The sequence below is a fragment of the Pleurodeles waltl genome, chromosome 3_1 (assembly GCF_031143425.1).
Source record: "Pleurodeles waltl isolate 20211129_DDA chromosome 3_1, aPleWal1.hap1.20221129, whole genome shotgun sequence".
NCBI lineage: Eukaryota > Metazoa > Chordata > Amphibia > Caudata > Salamandridae > Pleurodeles > Pleurodeles waltl.
Window position 1 is genome coordinate 77111139 of NC_090440.1, and position 20431 is coordinate 77131569.

At 44.8% G+C, this 20431-nt stretch overlaps 1 protein-coding gene across 1 annotated transcript in view; it reads right to left on the reverse strand.

Annotated features, from left to right (window-relative positions):
* LOC138283776 (catalase-like) overlaps positions 1 to 20431 on the reverse strand; it is a 91854-nt gene that overhangs the window by 38573 nt on the left and 32850 nt on the right. The window contains exons 3-4 of the mRNA XM_069221847.1: positions 19498 to 19608; positions 18133 to 18263 (exon numbers count right to left, since the gene is read on the reverse strand). Of these exons, the coding sequence (XP_069077948.1) occupies positions 18133 to 18263; positions 19498 to 19608 (242 nt within the window). The remainder of the gene's footprint in view (positions 1 to 18132; positions 18264 to 19497; positions 19609 to 20431) is intronic.

A 20431-nucleotide genomic window follows, 5' to 3' on the forward strand; every position in this document is an offset into this window, starting at 1 on the left:
ATTAAATCGAAGTTTGTGAATACCGAAAAAGAGTAAACTTACACAAAAGTGTCAGTCTACCTTTGTGAATCCGGTCCTGAATTGGCAGAAATGTAATGAAATCACAAACGTCAAGATGGTTCTGAGTGCTCCCAGTTTTTCTCTGTTGAAATAAATCATCTTTACTTTGGAAACTATATCTGGCATTTATTAGGCCATGAACCTACACATTGAGGACATTTGCAAGTGAATTTTGCAGTGCTTAATTTGTGCTTGTTTCCGGTGCGGAGCACCGGCACTTATTTTTGAGGGCCGGCGCTTATTTTTCTGCCTCAGGCATTTACTGTGAGTAAAAGACACATACGGGAAAGACTGAGGAAGAGGAAAAACGAAGAAGCGTCAAAATGGGAGGAAAAAAAAGCTGCAAGAGTGAGATGAAGGGGCAGGGCAGTGCTTAATTTGTGCGTGTTGTTTCCGGTGCTGAGCACCGGTACTTATTTTTGAGGGCTGGGGCTTATTCTTCTGCCTCAAGCATTTGCTGTGAGCAAAAGACACATATTGGAAAGACGGGGGGAGGGGAAAACGAAAAAGCGTCAGCAAGGGAGGAAGTAGAAAGCTGCAAGAGTGAGCTGAAGGGGCAGGGAGTGGCTTTATATGGATTGAAGAGGCCCGAGATGGCTTCAGGATTACGTGTTCCGAAATTTAATTGCAGCACCGGCATGGTTAAGAGGGGGGCTTTCAGCACCGGCACGTTTTTATTTACAAATTAAGCACTGGGGCAGGGAGTGGTTGTAAATGGATTGAAGAGGCACGAGATGGCTTCAGGATTCCGCCGACTCAGTATTCCGTGCTCGCACATTTAATTGCAGCAGCCGCGTGTTTAAGAGGAGGGCTTTTTGCACCGGCACCTCTTTATTTACAAATTAAGCACTGGAATTTTGTTTTGAGAAGCGAGATAGTGGATGGAATGGTTCATCAGATATTTTTTGCCCCAACTAGTGATTCATTAAACCTGACTGAAAAGAGGATACACTCCAAATGACAAATCAACTTCCTTTTTGTAACCAGGAGAGTGGTCTTTGAATTTCATTTTATAATATTACTGAAAAGTGTGGGACATCCTTTACCAAGCAGTTTGGCAGGGAAATGATTGGCAAGGTATGCTGAAATATTTAATTGTAATTAGAGACAAAGGAAGAATAGGTGCAATATTAGTGGGCATGAATTTATACCACAGAGGGTTTCTTGGCAGTGAACGTCATGTACGATATAGCACAAACTCCATCACCCAAAAAATAATTAGAGTGGGAGACATGAAGAGTCCCATCTTCAGATATTTCTAAAAGATGGTACTTTGCAGTAAACACAGTGTAAACCTGCGAATAATTCCACATAGTGGGTGCAAGCGCTATACAGATATTAACGTACTTGAGAGGTCGTCTGAAGGAAGGGGGTGGCCATCATCCTAGACATGTCTTCCAGAGGAAAGGGGTGCCCACCATACTTGAGAGGTCTTCTGAAGCAAAGGGGGTGGCCATCATCCTTGACATGTCTTCCAGAGGAAAGGGGAGCCCACCATACTTGAGAGGACGTCTGAAGGAAGGGGGTGGCCATCATCCTAGACATGTCTTCCAGAGGAAAGAGGTGGCCACCATTCTTGAGAGGTCTTCTGAAGGAAGGGGATGGCCATCATCCTAGACATGTCTTCCAAATGAAGGGGGTGGCCATCATCCTTGACATGTCTTCCAGAGGAAAGGGGTGGCCACCATTCTTGAGAGGTCTTCTGAAGGAAGGGGGTGGCCATCATCCTTGACATGTCTTCCAGAGGAAAGTGGTGGCCACCATTCTTGAGAGGTCTTCTGAAGGAAGGGGGTGGCCATCATCCTAGACATGTCTTCCAGAGGAAAGGGGTGGCCACCATTCTTGAGAGGTCTTCTGAAGGAAGGGGGTGGCCATCATCCTAGACATGTCTTCCCAAGGAAGGGGTGGCCAGCAGAGGTGCCAGAGTGAATCACTATCACACACCTAAATCTGTCCCAAATTGGACAAATCCTTCTTTTTGCATACTCATGCCCAAGTCTTTTGAACAATTTAAGATCTTTTCAAATCTGGAAGCACAATATTTCACCATGATGTGTTAGACTGACCAAGGGATGAAGCTCATGCCAAACTTAAACATTTTCTTGCACAGTCGAGAAATGACTCCTTTTGCCTTTAAGAGAAGAGGATGGGGAATGGAATGCATTTTCTTTCTACAATGCTGCAGGCACAAAACAGAAGTATAATAGCAGGTTCAAGAAAATAAGGACCTGTCCATCAGAACACATCCTAAATTCTTTGTCAAACACCTTACAAGCCATCGCTGAAGAAGTGGGTTCCTTACAGACCTCATTTGCAAGCACTTCAATCCCATTTTTAATTGTTATGCACATTTTTATAACATGGAGAAGAATATCACAATGACCAGAAGAATCTGGACCACCTATTTGCATTTTTAATTTCAAAGTTTTATTGCTCATAGTTATATCATGGTATAGAATAGCGGTGTAGATTTTCCTTGCTATGGAAAGATCTTCTTCATCACAGTGTGAAGCTGAAATGTGATTCTCAACCCTGTCTGATGATCTTCTTGGACGAGAGAAGGCCATTGCAAGGGCCAGCGAACAATGTAGCTGTGGCAACCAGGCCGGTGTGCCGGAAGATGTGGTTGCGTTACTTTTATGTATTCATTTGTAAGGTGCATGACCGCCAAAAAGGTTTCTTGGTTATATATAACAAGAGAAAACCATGAGACAACAAGCACTGACAAAACCAAACATTTGACAGGCAACGTGAGACCTACTGACTTTGCCAATGCTTGATAATTAAATGTGGTCATACTTCAGAGCTCAGAAGCATGACTAAAGAAAATGCATACATCTGCTTTTAATCAATTCCTAAGTTTTATTTTAATTAAAAGGCGTGAAATATAATAGCACATCAGAAAATGTTATAATGAATAACTCACTTGAAAATATGCTGCTTTTTAGATATTCTTCACAAATGTTCTGGCTAATTTATTTGAAGAATGCAATGCAAAGGTGCGTTCTCATAACACATGACAAAGTGCCTGATGCAGCATGACTTGGTACTTTTTGACTGATCAACTTCTGCCCAGAGACCTCACCACCCGTGTCACAACTCCACTTTTGCGAAATCATGCAACAAGATCACACTGCAGTTGCATCACAATACATTGTGACATCGCAGCCGAGACTGACGAGGAAGTGAGGGTGGGGAAGTTGTTACATAAAGAGAATGAAATGATGACTGTAGGAACGTACCCTCCTTCTGGAATGGTTACCCCCACTTTTTGCCTGTTGTCAGTATGTTTTGACTCAGCTAACTGGGATCCTGCTAACCAGAACCCCAGTGACTATGCTCTCTCCCTTTAAATTTGGTTGCTTAGACCACACACACACCCCACATTTGGAATACTGGTGCCCCCATATAGGTCCCTAGTATATGGTACCCAGGGCATTAGGGTACCAGGGGTCCCCCATGGGCTACAGCATGTATTATGCCACCTATGGGGAGCCAATGCAAAGTGTATCTGCAGGCCTGCCATTGCAGCCTGCATGAAAGGGTGCATGCCCCCTTTTCTCTATAGGTCATTGCACCAGGTCACTGTAAGTCAACCCTATGGTAGGCCCTCCTAGCCAGGTAGCAGGGTGCAGGTGTGAGGGCACCCCTGCATGAGCAGAGGTGCCCCACGAACTCCAGCTCCATTTTCAATGACTTCACTAGTGCAGGGACACCATTTTACACGTGTACTGGACAAAGGTCACTACCTATGTCCAGCAACATAATGGTAACTCTGCACCTAGGTATGTTTGGTATCAAACATGTCAGAATCATACCCCAATACTGTTTCCGGTATTGGAAGTATGATTCCATGCACTCTGGGGGCTCCTTAGAGGACCCCCAGTGTTTTCCTACCAGCTTTCTGAGGTTTTCCGGGCAGCCCAAGATTCTGCCACTCCTCAGACAGGTTTCTGCCCTCCTGCTGGTTGATCAGCTCAAGCCCAGGAAGGTAGAACAAAGGATTTCCTTTGGGAGAGGAGAGTAACACCCTCTCCCTTTGGAAATAGGTGTTACATGGCTTGGGAGGGGTAGCCTCCCCAAGACACTGGTATGCTTTGAAGGGCACATTTGGTGCCCTCCTTGCATAAACCAGTCTGCACCGGTTCAGGAACCTCCAGTCACTGCTCTGGCGCAAAACTGGACAATGTAAAGGGGATTGACCACTCCCTTGTCCACACCACCCCCTGGGTGGTGCCCAGAGTGCCTTCAGAGGGTCCCTTGATTCTGTCATCTTGAATCCAGGTGGGCAGAGGCCTCTCGGAGCATTTGTGCAGGTGATGTCAGAGCACCCTCCTGATAGGTGGTCACCTGGCTAGGTGATCAATCCCCCTTCCAGGGCTATTGAGGTTCTACCTCTCGGGTGGATCCTCGGATTCACCTTGCAAGATTCCAGCAGGACTCCTCTGCAACCTCTACTTCGACTTCTGGCCACTAGAACTGCGACTGGACCCTCCAGGAACCGACAATTTGCATCCACGACGAAGACTCTGCTTGAAACATTGTTTCCACGGCTCCTATTAGCTTCTGCAACATTTTCCTGTGCATCCTCTGAGGGCGGCAAGTCTTCAGTCTGCATGAGAAGGAGTCACTCCCCTGCATCTGCAGGCACCAACTGCAACGACGAACGGCTGTGTGGATCTCCTCTCACCCTGAGCTGCATGGATCCTGCATCACGGGTGGTGGTTTGGAGTGTTCCCCTTGGTCCTCTCTGCCAGCTGTCCAACTTTGGTGAAGGTAAGCCCAATGCCTTCCCATGCAGGACAGTACACACATGCACTGCGTCTCTTGCAGCTACCAAGGCTTGTTGGCATCTCCTTTAAGGGGTCTTCAGGGTCCGTGTAGCCCCATCACCCAGCACTCTTCCCTGCAATGCAATGCCCTCTGCGTGCTTCTCCTGCGGCATGGGCCCCGTCTTCAGTTGTGCTGCGTGGGCTCCTCTGTAACTCCTGGGTACTCTTCCAGTGGGTCTTCTGTGGGTGCTGCCTTTTCTTCTGTGGACTCTCTGCCTTGCTGAGGGCCCCCTAGGACTACCCCTATGGGTTGAGTCCTCCTGGACCTTGCTGGTCCCCAGCAGCCCCACTTTTCATCTACCACAACTCTTGCCTTTGCCAAAGCTTGTTGGTGGCTTTTCCATGCAAGACAAGCTGCAATCTTCCATCCGGCATGGGACGTCGACTGTGTCCTCCAGGAACTCTTCACCGACTCCAGGGCTGCATTGCTGACCGTCTTCGTCCTACCGTCGACCAACTCCTGCAACCACAGACGGGTGGGTAGTGGCTCCTGCCACCACCGGACACTTCTCCGAGTTCTGGACTTGGTCCCCTTCTCTTTCAGGTCTTCCTTTTTCAGGATCCATCGCTGGTTACTTGCACTCTTGTCTGGGTGTTGCATTATCCTGATTTTCCGTCCTTTTGGTAGTTTGGGGAAAACCGAGTAACTTACTCCTTTCTTCCTGGTTGCTGGGGATCACTGTGGTACTTACCTTTTGGGGTTCCTAGTTCGTCCAGCTCCCCTCTACAGATTCCACTTACCTGGGTGGGGGTCCTACATTCGCATTCCATTTTTTTAGTATATGGTTTGGGCTCCCCCTAGGGTCACTATTGTCTATTGCTATTGCACTGTTTTCCATTGCTATTTAGGCCTATTTCTGATTACTAGTGTACATATTTAGTGGGTTTACTTACCTCCTGTTGGGGTATTGCCTATCTAGTATTTTTGGTAATTTTGTCACTAAAATAAAGTACCTTTATTTTAGTAACACTGAGGCCCTCATTACGACCCTGGCGGTCGGCGGTAATATGGTGGAAAGTACTGCCAACATGCTGGTGGTACTCTCCACCATATTATGACATTTGTGGTTTGGCTGAAGCCAAACTGCCAATGTACCACACCGATCACCACAGAAGTAATAGCCGCCGGACTGGAGATAGCAATTTACAGCCCAGCGGCCGTCACTGTACCGCCGGAGGGATTATGACCCTGCCTACTGCCATGGTTTTCATGGCATCCTTACCGCCACGAAAACCATGGTGGTAGGCACTATCAGTGACAGGGAATCCCCTCCCTGTCACTGATAGGGGTCTGTCTTCCCCACCCCCACCCTCTCTCCAGATTCCTTCCCACCCCCTTCCTCTCCAAATCCCCCTCCATTCATAACCCCCCTTCACACACACAAACTAACACCCATTCCCACACTCAACCATACATCCATTCACACACACATCTGCACACACTTTCATACATACACGCAGACACGCATTCACACAACACAACATACACGCACTCATGCCTCCATACATGCACACATATCCAAAACGAAACGCACGCACATACATTCACACACACACACACAACACCTCCCACCCCTCTCCCCTGTCCGAGCACCACCCAATTACCTGTGTTCAGGGGGTACTCCGGCAGGAGACGGGACAGGCGCTGCTACCAGCAGCAGCATCCGCCAGCAGAACACCGCCAGGCCGCATTATGGGTCCTAATACGGCCGGCGGCGGTCTACTGGCGTGGCGCTGCTGGTGGCAGCAGCGCCAACATACCGCCATCCACCGGCATGGCCACAGCCGGATTTCCACCATCTTTCGCGCGGAAATCCGGCCGTGGTCATAATAGAGAGGACGGCTGGTAGCCGCGGCGACGGTCTTTTGGCAGCCATAGCCGCAGCGGTAGGCAGTGTTTACCGCCAATGTCATAATGAGGGCCTGAGTGTCTTCTTTCATGTGTGTAAGTACTGTGTGACTACAGTGGTCTTGCATGAGCTTTGCATGTCTCCTAGGTAAGCCTTGGCTGCTCATCCACAGCAATGTCTAGAGAACCCTGGCTTCTAGACACTGCCCAGACTTCACTAATAGGGGAGCCCTGGACCTGGTATAAGGTGTAAGTGCCACATGGACCCACCACACACCAGGCCAGCTTCCTACAATGACTGTTCAGCTCTTAGAACAAGAGACCATCAGGAGTCGAATGGGATCCCACCGGCAGCATGTGGCGCTATCCCAGCTGCAAAACTCAAACCGTATTACACTGCAAATGCACCGCTGTCCACAGATGTAGCGTAGAAGATAAAAGTGGTCATCGATACCTGACTACACTCCATTCGGTCAGAGGAGGCACGTGCTTTGCTGTCCTGGTGGGCAACAACCCCCCACATTTAGAGATGTCCATCTGCCTGGAAGAGATCTTTGTGTTTTCAGAGAAGACGCCGTCAGAGCAGCTCCTCTCAAGGCGCTGAAAATTTGCTGAGCACCGTCATGTTTCAGGCAGTGACTCAGCAAAATATTTTGTTTACAAAAACAGACTCAATACAAGAGTTTTTTTTTGTAAAATAAAAAACTGACGGCCCTGACAGACACCCTGGTAATTTTCTTCAGTCATTTTTATTGTTTTTTCTTCAGGGACGTGGGGGTCATTCAGTGAGACTCAATTTTTGTTAGTTTTCTTCGGTAACGACAGGCTTTTCATGACAGCCCTGAACAGAAAAGAAAGTACCTCAAAACATCTGGCCTAAACAGGGCAGATGTTCTGAGAGTTTCAGGACAAAAGTTCTGAAAGGGTGTTTTAAGGATTCTGCTAGTGTGTCCGGCGGTCCATCCAACTCTAAACAGACCCTCACTACGCTTCTTGTGGAATACCCTGCCCCCCCAACATCCCAAACTCTAAATGAAGTCTGAACTATTTTAGCCACATGTTAAAAAGACCTGTTTTGCCATTATGAAGACAATGCCTTGTTACTGAACTCTCTGGTATGGGTCTTATAGTTAACCTAATTAAAGACACACACCCCTTGCACCTCTTCCATAATCTGTGCACAACCACCTTTGAGGACCGGATATCCACGCAACACGTAGCCTTGAAGAAAGGTTAGCATCAGTGTGAGCAAATATGCATGTATGCTACAGGCAGCAACAAAGATGGAGCACTGCTAAGCCACACGTGTGGCAGCAGAGGTGTATATAAATGTGTAAGACACGCAGTGCCAACAAGTGTAGAGTAGGACCACCTTGGGAGCATGGATCATCCCCTTTCAAGAGGGACTGCACAGCTCTTCTTTAGCACCACCTTCCACTTTATGGATGACAGTAAGGCTTTACGGCATTGAATCTGCTGAGGGAGCTGGTGACTTGATAAGGGGATGGAAGTGATAACTAGCAGTGATGCTCCCATGCATCAGCATGGCTCATTTACTTGTTGCTAGGGCACCAACCCAGGCAATGAGGTCATTCATCTGTACGCCCCTAGATGCAACTGAGAAGATGAGGGAGAAGATAACAAGGTCTCAGCATAAGAAGGGGTTCCGGTGCGTTAGTGCTTCAGGTGGTGATTTTTGGTGTTGGTGTTTGGATAACAAAGAATGTGTCAGACGTGTAAACACTGGAAAGCATGGAACGTCCAATTGTGAGTGTGAGACAGTGATCGACCACTGAGGAAAAAGAACATTCCAAAGGCAAAACAATGTTAAAATGCAAAGGGCAGAATAACACAAGCCCTTCTAAAATTAAGTAAAATGGACATGGAAATTACGCCGAGGTGCTCTGACCACTGGAGAGTTCTGAAGAGTGTTTGACAAGAATCACATCCCACCATGACTTGGATATCTGACATAATAGGCATCTGCTGAAAACTTTTATGTCTGATGAGGTCAATGGCTGATGCCTGACAGCTGGCTAGTGCTTGATGGAGTTTGGGGGACAGCCAATTGGTATCTAAGATATAATTCCAAATCGTAGTGCAGGGCGGTGCCAATTACAGTCCCACCCAAAGGCTTCAAACCAAAAGTTACTTACATATAGGCCCTCATCTATCAGAGCTCACCAAATAGGATCAAATCTAGAACATATCAGCACCTAATAGCTTTGGAGGAAAGACAAGTATGGCTTGGAAAACCGAGATATCATGACTTTGTCGACGCCTCCAGCCTTCAGCCCAATTGCCTAGGTATATTAAACGTCAACAAAACTCATAGACCCCCAGATCTAGGGCTCCGTTTTCTCCAGTATGGCAACCATAATCTGGATCTTTGGACTGCAGGAGATTAAGAACGTACGGAGAGGCAGTGTATGTCCATTTAAATGCTTAACCCAAGCACGACTTTGCTTGACAACTTGTGAAGCAGTTTCTGAAGCGACCACGTCACAGGACAGCCAATCATGTTGCTCTCCGGTCTGGTCTCTCCTTCATGACTTCTCGGTTGCATCGGTGCTCATAAGACACCATGGAGCGGCAAAGAACACCAACCACCCGTGCAAGGGGCTGCAACCCTGCAGCTTGGAGCCACAGGGAGACTTATGGTGGAATCTCAGAATGAAAGAACAACGCTCCAGGTCCTGCACTTGCCTAAGCGCCAACATGCGGACCACTGTCAAATGCAGGAGTAAGGCGCCATGAAAGTAAGGTTTCAAAAGTGGGGCATGTGCACTAGCTGCTTGAAGTAATACAGCATCTGGACCCTCTGCTTAGAAATGGAAAGCGCCGTCCTCAATTTGTCGACATCACTGACTGTCCTTTAGATCACTTGTAAATTACTCCTAACCTGTGAAATAAATTTTGTGACAAAATATTTAACTTCAAGAATAAAAGTGATCTGGTCTTCAATGGTTGCCAGCTGAGGAGCTCTGCATGCAGTAAGAACTTTATAAAAATGAATAACTGCTGTTCAGAGCCAGAAGTCATTATGCATATCTGCTGATCGCCTTGCTAGCTCTATGAATTGACGTTTTGATAGCAAATAACCTTGTGTCTGACCTACCCCCGGGGCGCAACATTAAAGGGGTTCGTACGAACAAAGTACGCTCTTGTGCAGCCCCACTAAAATGAAGCAAAAAGAAAAAAAACGGAAAAGGGTCCCTGACAGCCCTTGATTCACATGTGATGCCCGAAAGCAAACCACTGCTGTCATGAACAGAGCCTCAGCTCTGGGCCCAGAGCGTTGCTTGTTTTATAAATGCAGAAAAGCACTGCACAGCCCTAGGGACCCAGGAAAAGAGGGGATTTAAAGAAGCCTCGGCTCAGGGCGGCGCTGCCTTGTGCCCTCTCCAGCCGCGTGACTCTGCTACCGGTGTGCATGCCGCTGTGACATGGTGTTTCTTGCTATGTAACCACTGCCTCTGTGTTTTTCGCTTTCTTTGTTCACCTTCAGTGCTGCAAGCCCATAGTAATCCAGGGGCGGGTCCTTGGCAATGGCGAAGGTGCGTCGCCCCCTCCTCCCCACCCCTCCCCAGGGTTCCCAGCTAGGATCTGAAAGATAAAACAATATTTAGTTACCGTTTTATTTTTCATCTGCTGGCTCAGCCAGCAGTATATGCAGGGAGGGGCGGGGGAGTGATGTCTGTGCACTAAGTGAGCATGTGTGTTTGGCCGTCTCATGCACACTCAGGTTTCTCCAACCTTGCTGTGTTGAACACCCAGGCTGGAGAAACTCCACAGACCCCAGGGTTGTGCCAGAGCAGCCGGCCAAGCCACTCAGACCAATCCAGGTGCTGCTTTCATGCTAAATTTAGCATGAAAGTAGCGGCAGAATTGCTGGGGAGTCTCTGCTGGTGTCCCAGTGAATGCTGGGACACCAGACAAAGAGTAGAGAAGCGAGGCATCTGCGTCGGGAGCAGGTACGTTTTTATGATTTTTTCACTCCCCCCACCACTGTCCAACCCACCCACCCCCCCACCCCCCCTTGAGATTTGCGGTGGCAGCCGCTGAGTAATATGCAACCATCTGGAAAGCCATAACTATGAACTATCACCAAGAAAGCCACAGTCACACATTTTTGGGGTCGAGAAAGGTTAATGTGTCAGGTGAAGAGCAATGTGTGCGGTGGCAATAGGTTCATTCCTTTAAAGAAGCCATGATGGCATAAATAATACAAAAATGTGTCAAATGTTTTATGATTGTGGGTTATGATTTTATCACAAAGATCCCTGCGGAAGATGAACCCAGGCACATGCTCAACTCCAGAGGGAATAATCACTTTAGTATGAATGGCACGCAGGGCCGGACAGGTCATTTATTCCATCAGGCATTTCACCAGAGTGCTGGGGCAAGAGAGATGTTTTCTGAAGGCACAGAAGTGCTGCTGGTACCACTGTCACTTTCTATAGCTCCCTAAAGTTAACTGCAACAGGAAAGAGAGAGACAGAAAGAGAGAAAAAGAGTAGGAAAAGCAGGAGAACAGAGGGAGAGATGGATGGATGGCAAAAGAGACAGTGAAGATGAGAGTGGGCCTGGTTTTAACCATGAACAAGCTGAGTTTGGATGCTGCTCAGCCCATGTGGCATGGGGCGCAATGAAAACATGTGTCTGCCCTGATATAGACCCCAACAAGCACTGGCGCTGCGCAGGCAGGCCATGTGATTCCTTCCACTCGCACAGTCCCCTCATCACGTGACAAGAGTGTGGAGCCCTGGTCTATTCTTTCTTGAACACCTACATCCTCAGTACCAACAACATTTTTGGGGGGAATAATTCTGCGGACATTTATTTCTAGAGATAAAGCTTATTAATAGGAGGAAGACTTTTAGGGCAGCTGAGACATTGCTACTGAAACGTATAAGTAAACCCACAAAATCCTAACGCTGTGGTTATTAAGACCCATCTCCAACGATCTTTCCATCCCATGTGCACACGGCATCTCAGTCCAGATGCAAATGCTGTGGAAAAAGTTGCAAACATGCACTTTATTTCAGAAAGTGAAAGCTGAAGGAGTTCTTTAGCAAATCAAAATATTTTCTTTACAGTTTACAGAGAGAAAAACAGAAAAAGACATTTTTATGTAACACTGCACATTTCAACTGTTATTATGTCTGTTCTTAGAAGTTGCTGCAGAAGAGGAATACACATGAAAATCTTGATTTACATGGATTTTTGGGGAATTTTTCACAATCCTTGGAAAGTCAGAATTCTACTCAAATCATAGGAGGAAAACTTGATTCATAGCTGCCTGAAAAATGTATGAGAATCACATGTTGTTGGACAAGTATAAAAACGTTTTAAAGGCTATGAAAGACACAACTATGTTTAAGCCAACATTCCTGCCATTTCTGGTGAGAGATCTTGCATCTCGGCATTCAAGCCAACCGTTGCCTTCTAATTTAAACAAATATTTGAATCACAACCAGAGAAAATGGTGTGGATCAAATGTAAGCTTAGGAGCTGAATTCGAAATGTGAGCTTTATGGCAGGGCGCCTAATCTGCTGTGTCGAGCTTCTGGATCTCAAGGACTGCCCTTCCAAAACGTTTGAGAAATTAAAAAACACTTTTATTTGGGGATTCTCCCAGGGTCAAAGCATTTTAAAAAAAGCCAACAATGCCAAACACAGTTTTGGCAAGAAAAGATGCTGACGGATTAACTGTTCAGTTAAAAGAAGTTAAACACACCCTGACCTGGAGTGCACTTCTCCTTGACATTCCGAAAGAGATTATTTGTGCAATCCAGGGTACCAAGATACAACTAGCCACGATGTATATAAATCGAAACATGCTTCATTAAAGGACTGCATGCTGGACCGCCTACAGATTTCGGATAAAACCTCTTTGAAGGCCGAGAGTCAATGACTGCTGTAATCCAGCCACAAACCCAGTACACTTGTGACTGGCCTGACATGAGTAACTTGAAATGTGATGTTTTCAGATGTAATTAAAGAGATGCTCACGTTTTTCTTTTCCACCTTGGGTAGCTTAGGCACTAAAATAAACTTATATGTACCTTTTTGGGATTGTTACTTGGACGAGATTTCTTAGATACAAATGTAACAAAACATTTAGATATATATTTTTGCTGGGCGTAATTTGCTGCATGTGATACCATGTTCAGATAATCTACCTTGTCCTGGTATGCAGGGGTCAGCAACTCATTCTCGGACCCATCACCGTGAACCAATATCAGGGTCTTGGATGTTGGGGAACTAAACTAATTGTAACATTGGTAACGAAGGTCATGCAAATATAAGACAGTATGAGGTTACCAATATGCATGCCACCAGCAAGGGGGCATCGGAAGATTAGTGTGAAAGGTAAAATGTCACTTCACATGTGGTACTGAAAATTCTGACAATATTCGTGTTGGCAATGCACCGTGGCTGCAGTCTCTGAGTTTGCAGGAAAGGACTAACCAGATTTTGCTGCCCAAGACTAAACAAAATCTTCTCTTCAAATGTTGGATTATAGGGGTGTTCCCTTTACAACTACAGTTAAAAAAAATAATCACAGAAAACATGTTTAATGTTTTCAAATTATACAAAACAGACAAAAAGTTCATTTGTTCAGATTTAAAAAATCTGATTGTTTAGTTTTAATAATAATTCTGGAAAATCCTCCATCTTACAAACACATCTACACCATGGCAGAACGAAGAACTATGGATGGCCTACTCCATTCAGTTCTCATGGGTACCCTCTGTCGTGTAACAGACGCCCCCAATAACAGAAAAACAATCAACTAAAGCCGCACTCCAGGGACTCACAGAATAATTTTTGCTACTAATGTACATCACTTGTAGGCGTACTTCTACTGCTGTTCATAGAATAGTAGACAATAAATGAAATGATTTAGGCCTCTTAGTCAATGCCACAGCACGGTGAACAGGAAGGCTGAATAAAATATATACATCAACTGATCTACAGCTAGAAGATGGCTGTCCATGAAGGACCTGAGCATCTAGGAATACATCACTGTGCCACCATCAAAGAGCATCACAGGAGCAGAGAGAGATGTCACCTGAGCTTGCGTGAAACTGCAGAATACAGTGAGAGAAGCTGAGAAGTAAAGCCAAGAAGTAAATGAAAGGACACGCCATGTAGATGCCAATCACAGTGTGCTCAGGTGGAAGAAGACTGGATGGGGGCTGCAGCCGTGTTTTGAAAGCTGATAGGCAAACTCTAGCCTGAGTTGGGCAAGAACAAAGGGGAACAAACAACTTTCCAACTTTTTGGAGCTAATACTCTAAACGGGCAAGTACAAAACTAATGCAGATAAAGATGAAGAAAGATTAATATTCACCCACTCTGAACACTCGTTAGATTTTCTCTCAATATGGGTGGTCAAGATTACACAATACACAAAATAATCACCATCAATGTTGATAGGTCTGGCTTATAACTGGTAGTGCCCTCAAGTCACTGGAGACTTCAGGCACTGACTCAAACATTATACATGCACTCTGTAACTCAACCTTGCACTCGTTCATTCATTCATCCATCCGCTGATTCATGCTTCCTTTAACCTACTCCCCAATACACAATAAGGAACAAACACAAACTGAACAGGTATATGCAACATGATGTAACAGAATAAAATTAGAAAATAGACACAAAATTGCAGCCACCTCTACATGGCGGGTATATGCTTGCCATAAAAATATAAGTAAAACAATAAAGAAAACAAAGGGCGGCCATCTTGGAATGGTTTTGTGCACGGTATGTACACAGTCTAATAACAACCTCCTCTCAAGGGTTATTGGCTTTAACATACGCTTTTCAAAATAAATAGGTCAGACCTACTACCTTTGGATGGTTTTTCTCACGCAGCTTTTCCTACTGAAGAATCAAGACCACAGGCTAGCATTTTCTTATCACTATAACCAAGTCAGGCCTGTTCTATGGAGCAGGAGCCGTCCCACTAGGCAACCACCAGGCACACAGTCAGAAAGTATATACAAAAATACAATTGGCAAAATATAATGTGATCCTTCCAAAGAGGGCTTAATAAAGATTCCCATAGTGCAAATTGTCTATCGCTGTGGTTTTGCTGAAGGGAATAACCATTGTAACCAACAACCATATCCATGGCTGCCATGGTAATCTGTGAGCTTTCATGTAATGTAACACCTGTCAACAGGCTTCAACATAGTGTAATAACTATTTACCCATAAAGCTCATTGGTTTTAACATATGCCTTTAACGATAAATGAAGCCTTCTGCGTTTGTCATAACTTTTCATAATAGAGAGATCAGACCTATGGCAGTGATATATTCTTCCCAATTAACCAATCAGGGCCAGAGCCTTTATCATTGGCTTCTTACCAAAACCAACTCAAGCATACTGTAGTGAGCATTCACTTTCCAACAACGAAAGCATCAGACATACAGCCATAAAATTACGAATATCGGCAAACCCTTAGCTGACAAAACAATATATAACATTAACAAACATTATCACAGCGCAAATCTTCTACTCAGAATTTGTCAGAGGGAGTAACCAACACCAACCCCCTGGCCTAATATCATTTGTAGGACTACATATTAAAAAATACCTGTCTTGAGAATAGCAAATAGCACAGTGTAAAAGCAAGGCACATTTAAATCCCCATTGCTTTAAACATTTGTTTTCACAGTAAATTTTATGTACAGGGAGTGCAGAATTATTAGGCAAGTTGTATTTTTGAGGATTAATTTTATTATTGAACAACAACCATGTTCTCAATGAACCCAAAAAACTCATTAATATCAAAACTGAATATTTTTGGAAGTAGTTTTTAGTTTGTTTTTAGTTTTAGCTATGTTAGGGGGATATCTGTGTGTGCAGGTGACTATTACTGTGCATAATTATTAGGCAGCTTAACAAAAAACAAATATATACCCATTTCAATTATTTATTATTACCAGTGAAACCAATATAACATCTCAACATTCACAAATATACATTTCTGACATTCAAAAACAAAACAAAAACAAATCAGTGACCAATATAGACACCTTTCTTTGCAAGGACACTCAAAAGCCTGCCATCCATGGATTCTCTCAGTGTTTTGATCTGTTCACCATCAACATTGCGTGCAGCAGCAACCACAGCCTCCCAGACACTGTTCAGAGAGGTGTACTGTTTTCCCTCCTTGTAAATCTCACATTTGATGATGGACCACAGGTTCTCAATGGGGTTCAGATAGGTGAACAAGGAGGCCATGTCATTAGATTTCCTTCTTTTATCCTTTCTTGCCAGCCACGCTGTGGAGTACTTGAACGCGTGTGATGGAGCATTGTCCTGCATGAAAATCATGTTTTTCTTGAAGGATGCAGACTTCTTCCTGTACCACTGCTTGAAGAAGGTGTCTTCCAGGAACTGGCAGTAGGACTGGGAGTTGAGCTTGACTCCATCCTCAACCCGAAAAGGCCCCACAAGCTCATCTTTGATGATACCAGCCCAAACCAGTACTCCACCTCCACCTTGCTGGCGTCTGAGTCGGACTGGAGCTCTCTGCCCTTTACCAATCCACCCACGGGCCCATCCATCTGGCCCATCAAGACTCACTCTCATTTCATCAGTCCATAAAACCTTAGAAAAATCAGTCTTGAGATATTTCTTGGCCCAGTCTTGACGTTTCAGCTTGTGTGTCTTGTTCAGTGGTGGTCGTCTTTCAGCCTTTCTTACCTTGGCCATGTCTCTGAGTATTGCACACCTTGTGCTTTTGGGCACTCCAGTGATGTTGCAGCTCTGAAATATGGCCAAACTGGTGGCAAGTGGCATCGTGGCAGCTGCACGCTTGACTTTTCTCAGTTCATGGGCAGTTATTTTGCGCCTTGGTTTTTCCACACGCTTCTTGCGACCCTGTTGACTATTTTGAATGAAACGCTTGATTGTTCGATGATCACGCTTCAGAAGCTTTGCAATTTTAAGAGTGCTGCATCCCTCTGCATGATATCTCACTATTTTTGACTTTTCTGAGCCTGTCAAGTCCTTCTTTTGACCCATTTTGCCAAAGGAAAGGAAGTTGCCTAATAATTATGCACACCTGATATAGGGTGTTGATGTCATTAGACCACACCCCTTCTCATTACAGAGATGCACATCACCTAATATGCTTAATTGGTAGTAGGCTTTCGAGCCTGTACAGCTTGGAGTAAGACAACATGCATAAAGAGGATGATGTGGTCAAAATACTCATTTGCCTAATAATTCTGCACTCCCTGTAGTGATGTAATGTAATCTTTCCAACAAAGTGAAAAATGTAATCCAAGCACTCTTTTTCAGTTCTGCTCACTCAAAAGATTGCAGAGTGGAAGAGCTGCATGAAGGCAGTGCCTAAGCCCCTGTCTCAGTACCAGTCTGTAAAGCTCTTTTTCTGGTGATCAAACAAGATCAGATAACAGTTGTGACGTCAAGCCTGATATAACAAATAGTTGTTTGAAGATTCCTTCTGAGTTACAAAACAGCAGATGTCACACAAAGCCACTAAATGCACCCCCCTGAGACTTCTGCAGGACTTCAAATTATCTGAGATCACTGTAAACTAGTAATTGCATGTTAGTGGCACATCTGCTGAACTTCAAAACAAGTGACACCATGCATAATTATTAACTGCACATCACAGAGGCTTCTGCTGAATTGCACAAAATCACCTTATGGATGTTACTCAGATGCTTTAATGCCACCCAGCCAACCTGTGTCAGTTTCTGACACTCACAAATAAAGAAACTTGAATACCACCCAGCTTCAGAAGAAAATACATTTTGCTGTTGGGAAGCACAAACTTCCTCAGTGGTCTTGGACCCTCTGAACAAAGAAATGTGATGTGAAAAGTTTGGCAGCTCTGATATTCTGACATATTATAAGGTCTTTCAATTATTTTTCTAGTCACCGCTTAGACCATTGTTACGAGTGCCTACTGTTTTCCCAAACCTTGTGCAATCCCCTGTTTGTGAGGGCATCAGAATGACAAGCTACGAGGAGTTGATCACATCTAGTAGTTAACGGCTGGGATGAAATCAATATCCAAGGAAAATTTCCACAGGTCAAACCTGTTATAATATACTGCTGGAAGGGCCCATTCTGAGCTCGGACATGCGGTTTTTGGTGTAGAAAACACCAGCATCCACATTTTATTATTCTTTATAATAGGAACATTCGCAGTAGGTTTCTTTTATCACACATGGTAAACTCTGGGGTACCAGATTTTTCTGGGAACCATAAATATCACATCCCCATCCACAGTACTCGTAATTAGGGCCCTAGGCTATACCAGGACAACAAAAACATATTAAAGAGACAATCCGCACAACGAACACCACTCATATGCACACAGCTCCCTTACTGACCAGCATCGCATCCCTGATGAAGAAGATGGGGGTGTTGTTTCCAGTCAAATCCCAGATCCCATCTTCGGTGTAGAATTTCACAGCGAACCCTCGGGGGTCACGGACGGTGTCGGCTGAGCCACGTTCACCAGCTAGGCAGAAAAAAAGAATCAGTACATAAATAAGAACACTTTTAACACCAAAACCTGAAGAGGAACATCACAGAGCAAAGGTAGCTGATGAGATTACCGTAGCATCCTGGTGTAGGCTGTTCCCAGTTCAGCAGATAACATTTAAAGATTGCTCAGGTGTTGACCGTCAACTTTTCACCCTCACCTTAAAAAAAACTGTCCAGTTCTCCCCCAATATGCCCCAACAGTCTACTGCATGAAAACCAGAGGCATCACCAACTAGCAACGTTGTAACTGTGCGTTAAAAGAGTGAGCAGAGGCGAACAGCGGAAGGGAAAGAAAAACATGACTTCATTCCCACCAAAGATGACCTCCACGGCAGTGCTTAATTTGTAAATAAAAACATGCCTTTGCTCAAAGTCCTCCTCTTTAACCCGCGTCTGCTGCAATTAAATGTGGGAACTCGGAATACTGAGGCGGCATAATCCTGAAGCCATCTCGGGCCTCTTCAATCCATATAAAGCCACTCCCTGCTCCTTCAGGTCACTCTTGCAGCTTTCTACTTTCTCTCTTTGTGACGCTTTTTCATTTTTCCCTTCCTCCGTCTTTCCCCTATGTGTCTTTTGCTCGCAGCAAATGCTTCAGGCAGAAGAATAAGCCCCGGCCCTCAAAAATAAGTGCTGGTGCTCACCACCGGAAAAAATAAGCGCAAATTAAGCACTAATCCACGGGCAATGACTAAGGCAGAGTACACAAAAAATTTACAGTGTCTGAGGGAGCAGGCGATACCACTGTTAGATCCTGGCAGTAATTCAACTTCAAGCATTTGAAACACAGGGACTGATTCACAAAGACCTATATATTTATGTGCGGAGGCTCCACACTCGTTAAGATACTACTCGTAAATCTCTTTGTGAATAGCAAACAATCGTAAACTTAGACAAAAGTGTAAATTTACCTTTGAGAATCAGGCCCATAGTTCCGATCCAAGCTGATTAGACTACAATAATCTAAGAAACTACCACCAACCATCCCCCTTTCATCACACCTCTGCCCCCTTGAACAATGGTGGCCTTCACAAATATCTGAGAATGGTCAGCGCCAGGAAACCTTTGCAGGTGATAGTGCTCCTAATATATAACACAACAGAATGTGATACAAAAATTGTAAATTCAAGTAAATATTTAAGTACAAGAAGTTAATGTAAGTGAAAAAGAGACAATAAGAAACAATTCAGCTATTTTTTTAGCCTTACCCACGGTGGAGAAGCGAACAGCCATTGGTGTCCTTTTCCCGATGCGCTCAAATATCTTGGCCTTTGTGTACTTTGTGATGTCGTGTGTCACTTCAAAATAGCCGAACGCTCCTGAAATGAAAGAAACTGGCGTGGGTATCTCTGGAGAGCCCAATGCATGTTCTTTTGTCAACTGGCTTTTCATATCCACTATGATTATAACATCTTTCTTCTATCGCTTTTGTCTCCATGATTAAATATAAATTATTTGAATTAAAAGTGTATCACTGTTAACACTTGTTAGGTTGAGCGCGCAAGTGCTCTAGCCTGTTGTAATGTATCTTGGGTTTTTAACCACGCCAAGCGCACACCCATCACTTTAATTCATTCATGGGCTTGCCTGTCAAAAATCCTTTGTTATCATTGGTAACCGCTTTAAGTTTGTCCCTCCTTGAGGCAGTTTTGTTACCGCCTTGGCCATCGACCCTGTTGCATGGATAATTGTACATTTGCCAATATGTTTGTCTGTGAGTGAACTTATTTTTCTTTTATGTCTCTCCTTCACGCTCATGCTCATGGCGGCCATGGCGCTTTGAATCGGCCTGCTTATGTCAACTGTTTTACTTTTCATTTTCAATTTATGTGGCAAGAACATTTTGGAATTTACAATGCTAATAGCTCCAACTCGAGCAAACATGAGACGCATTGCATTGCAAATGCTTGTTTTAATATGTCTGGTATATTTAGTTCTGGTTTCTGTACATTTCCTTATCAGTGGTTTCTAAAGGCTAAATCTAATGGCCAACGTTTTGAGATGTAAACTAGACACACACTGTAAAGGAAATGGATTGTGTCCTCATGGTGCCACGGATGCCACATCATCTATGGAACACACATTGAACTTCCAGTTGCGATGTCGTCCAGCAGAGAGAGGGGCTGGAAGTGTCTCGCAAAA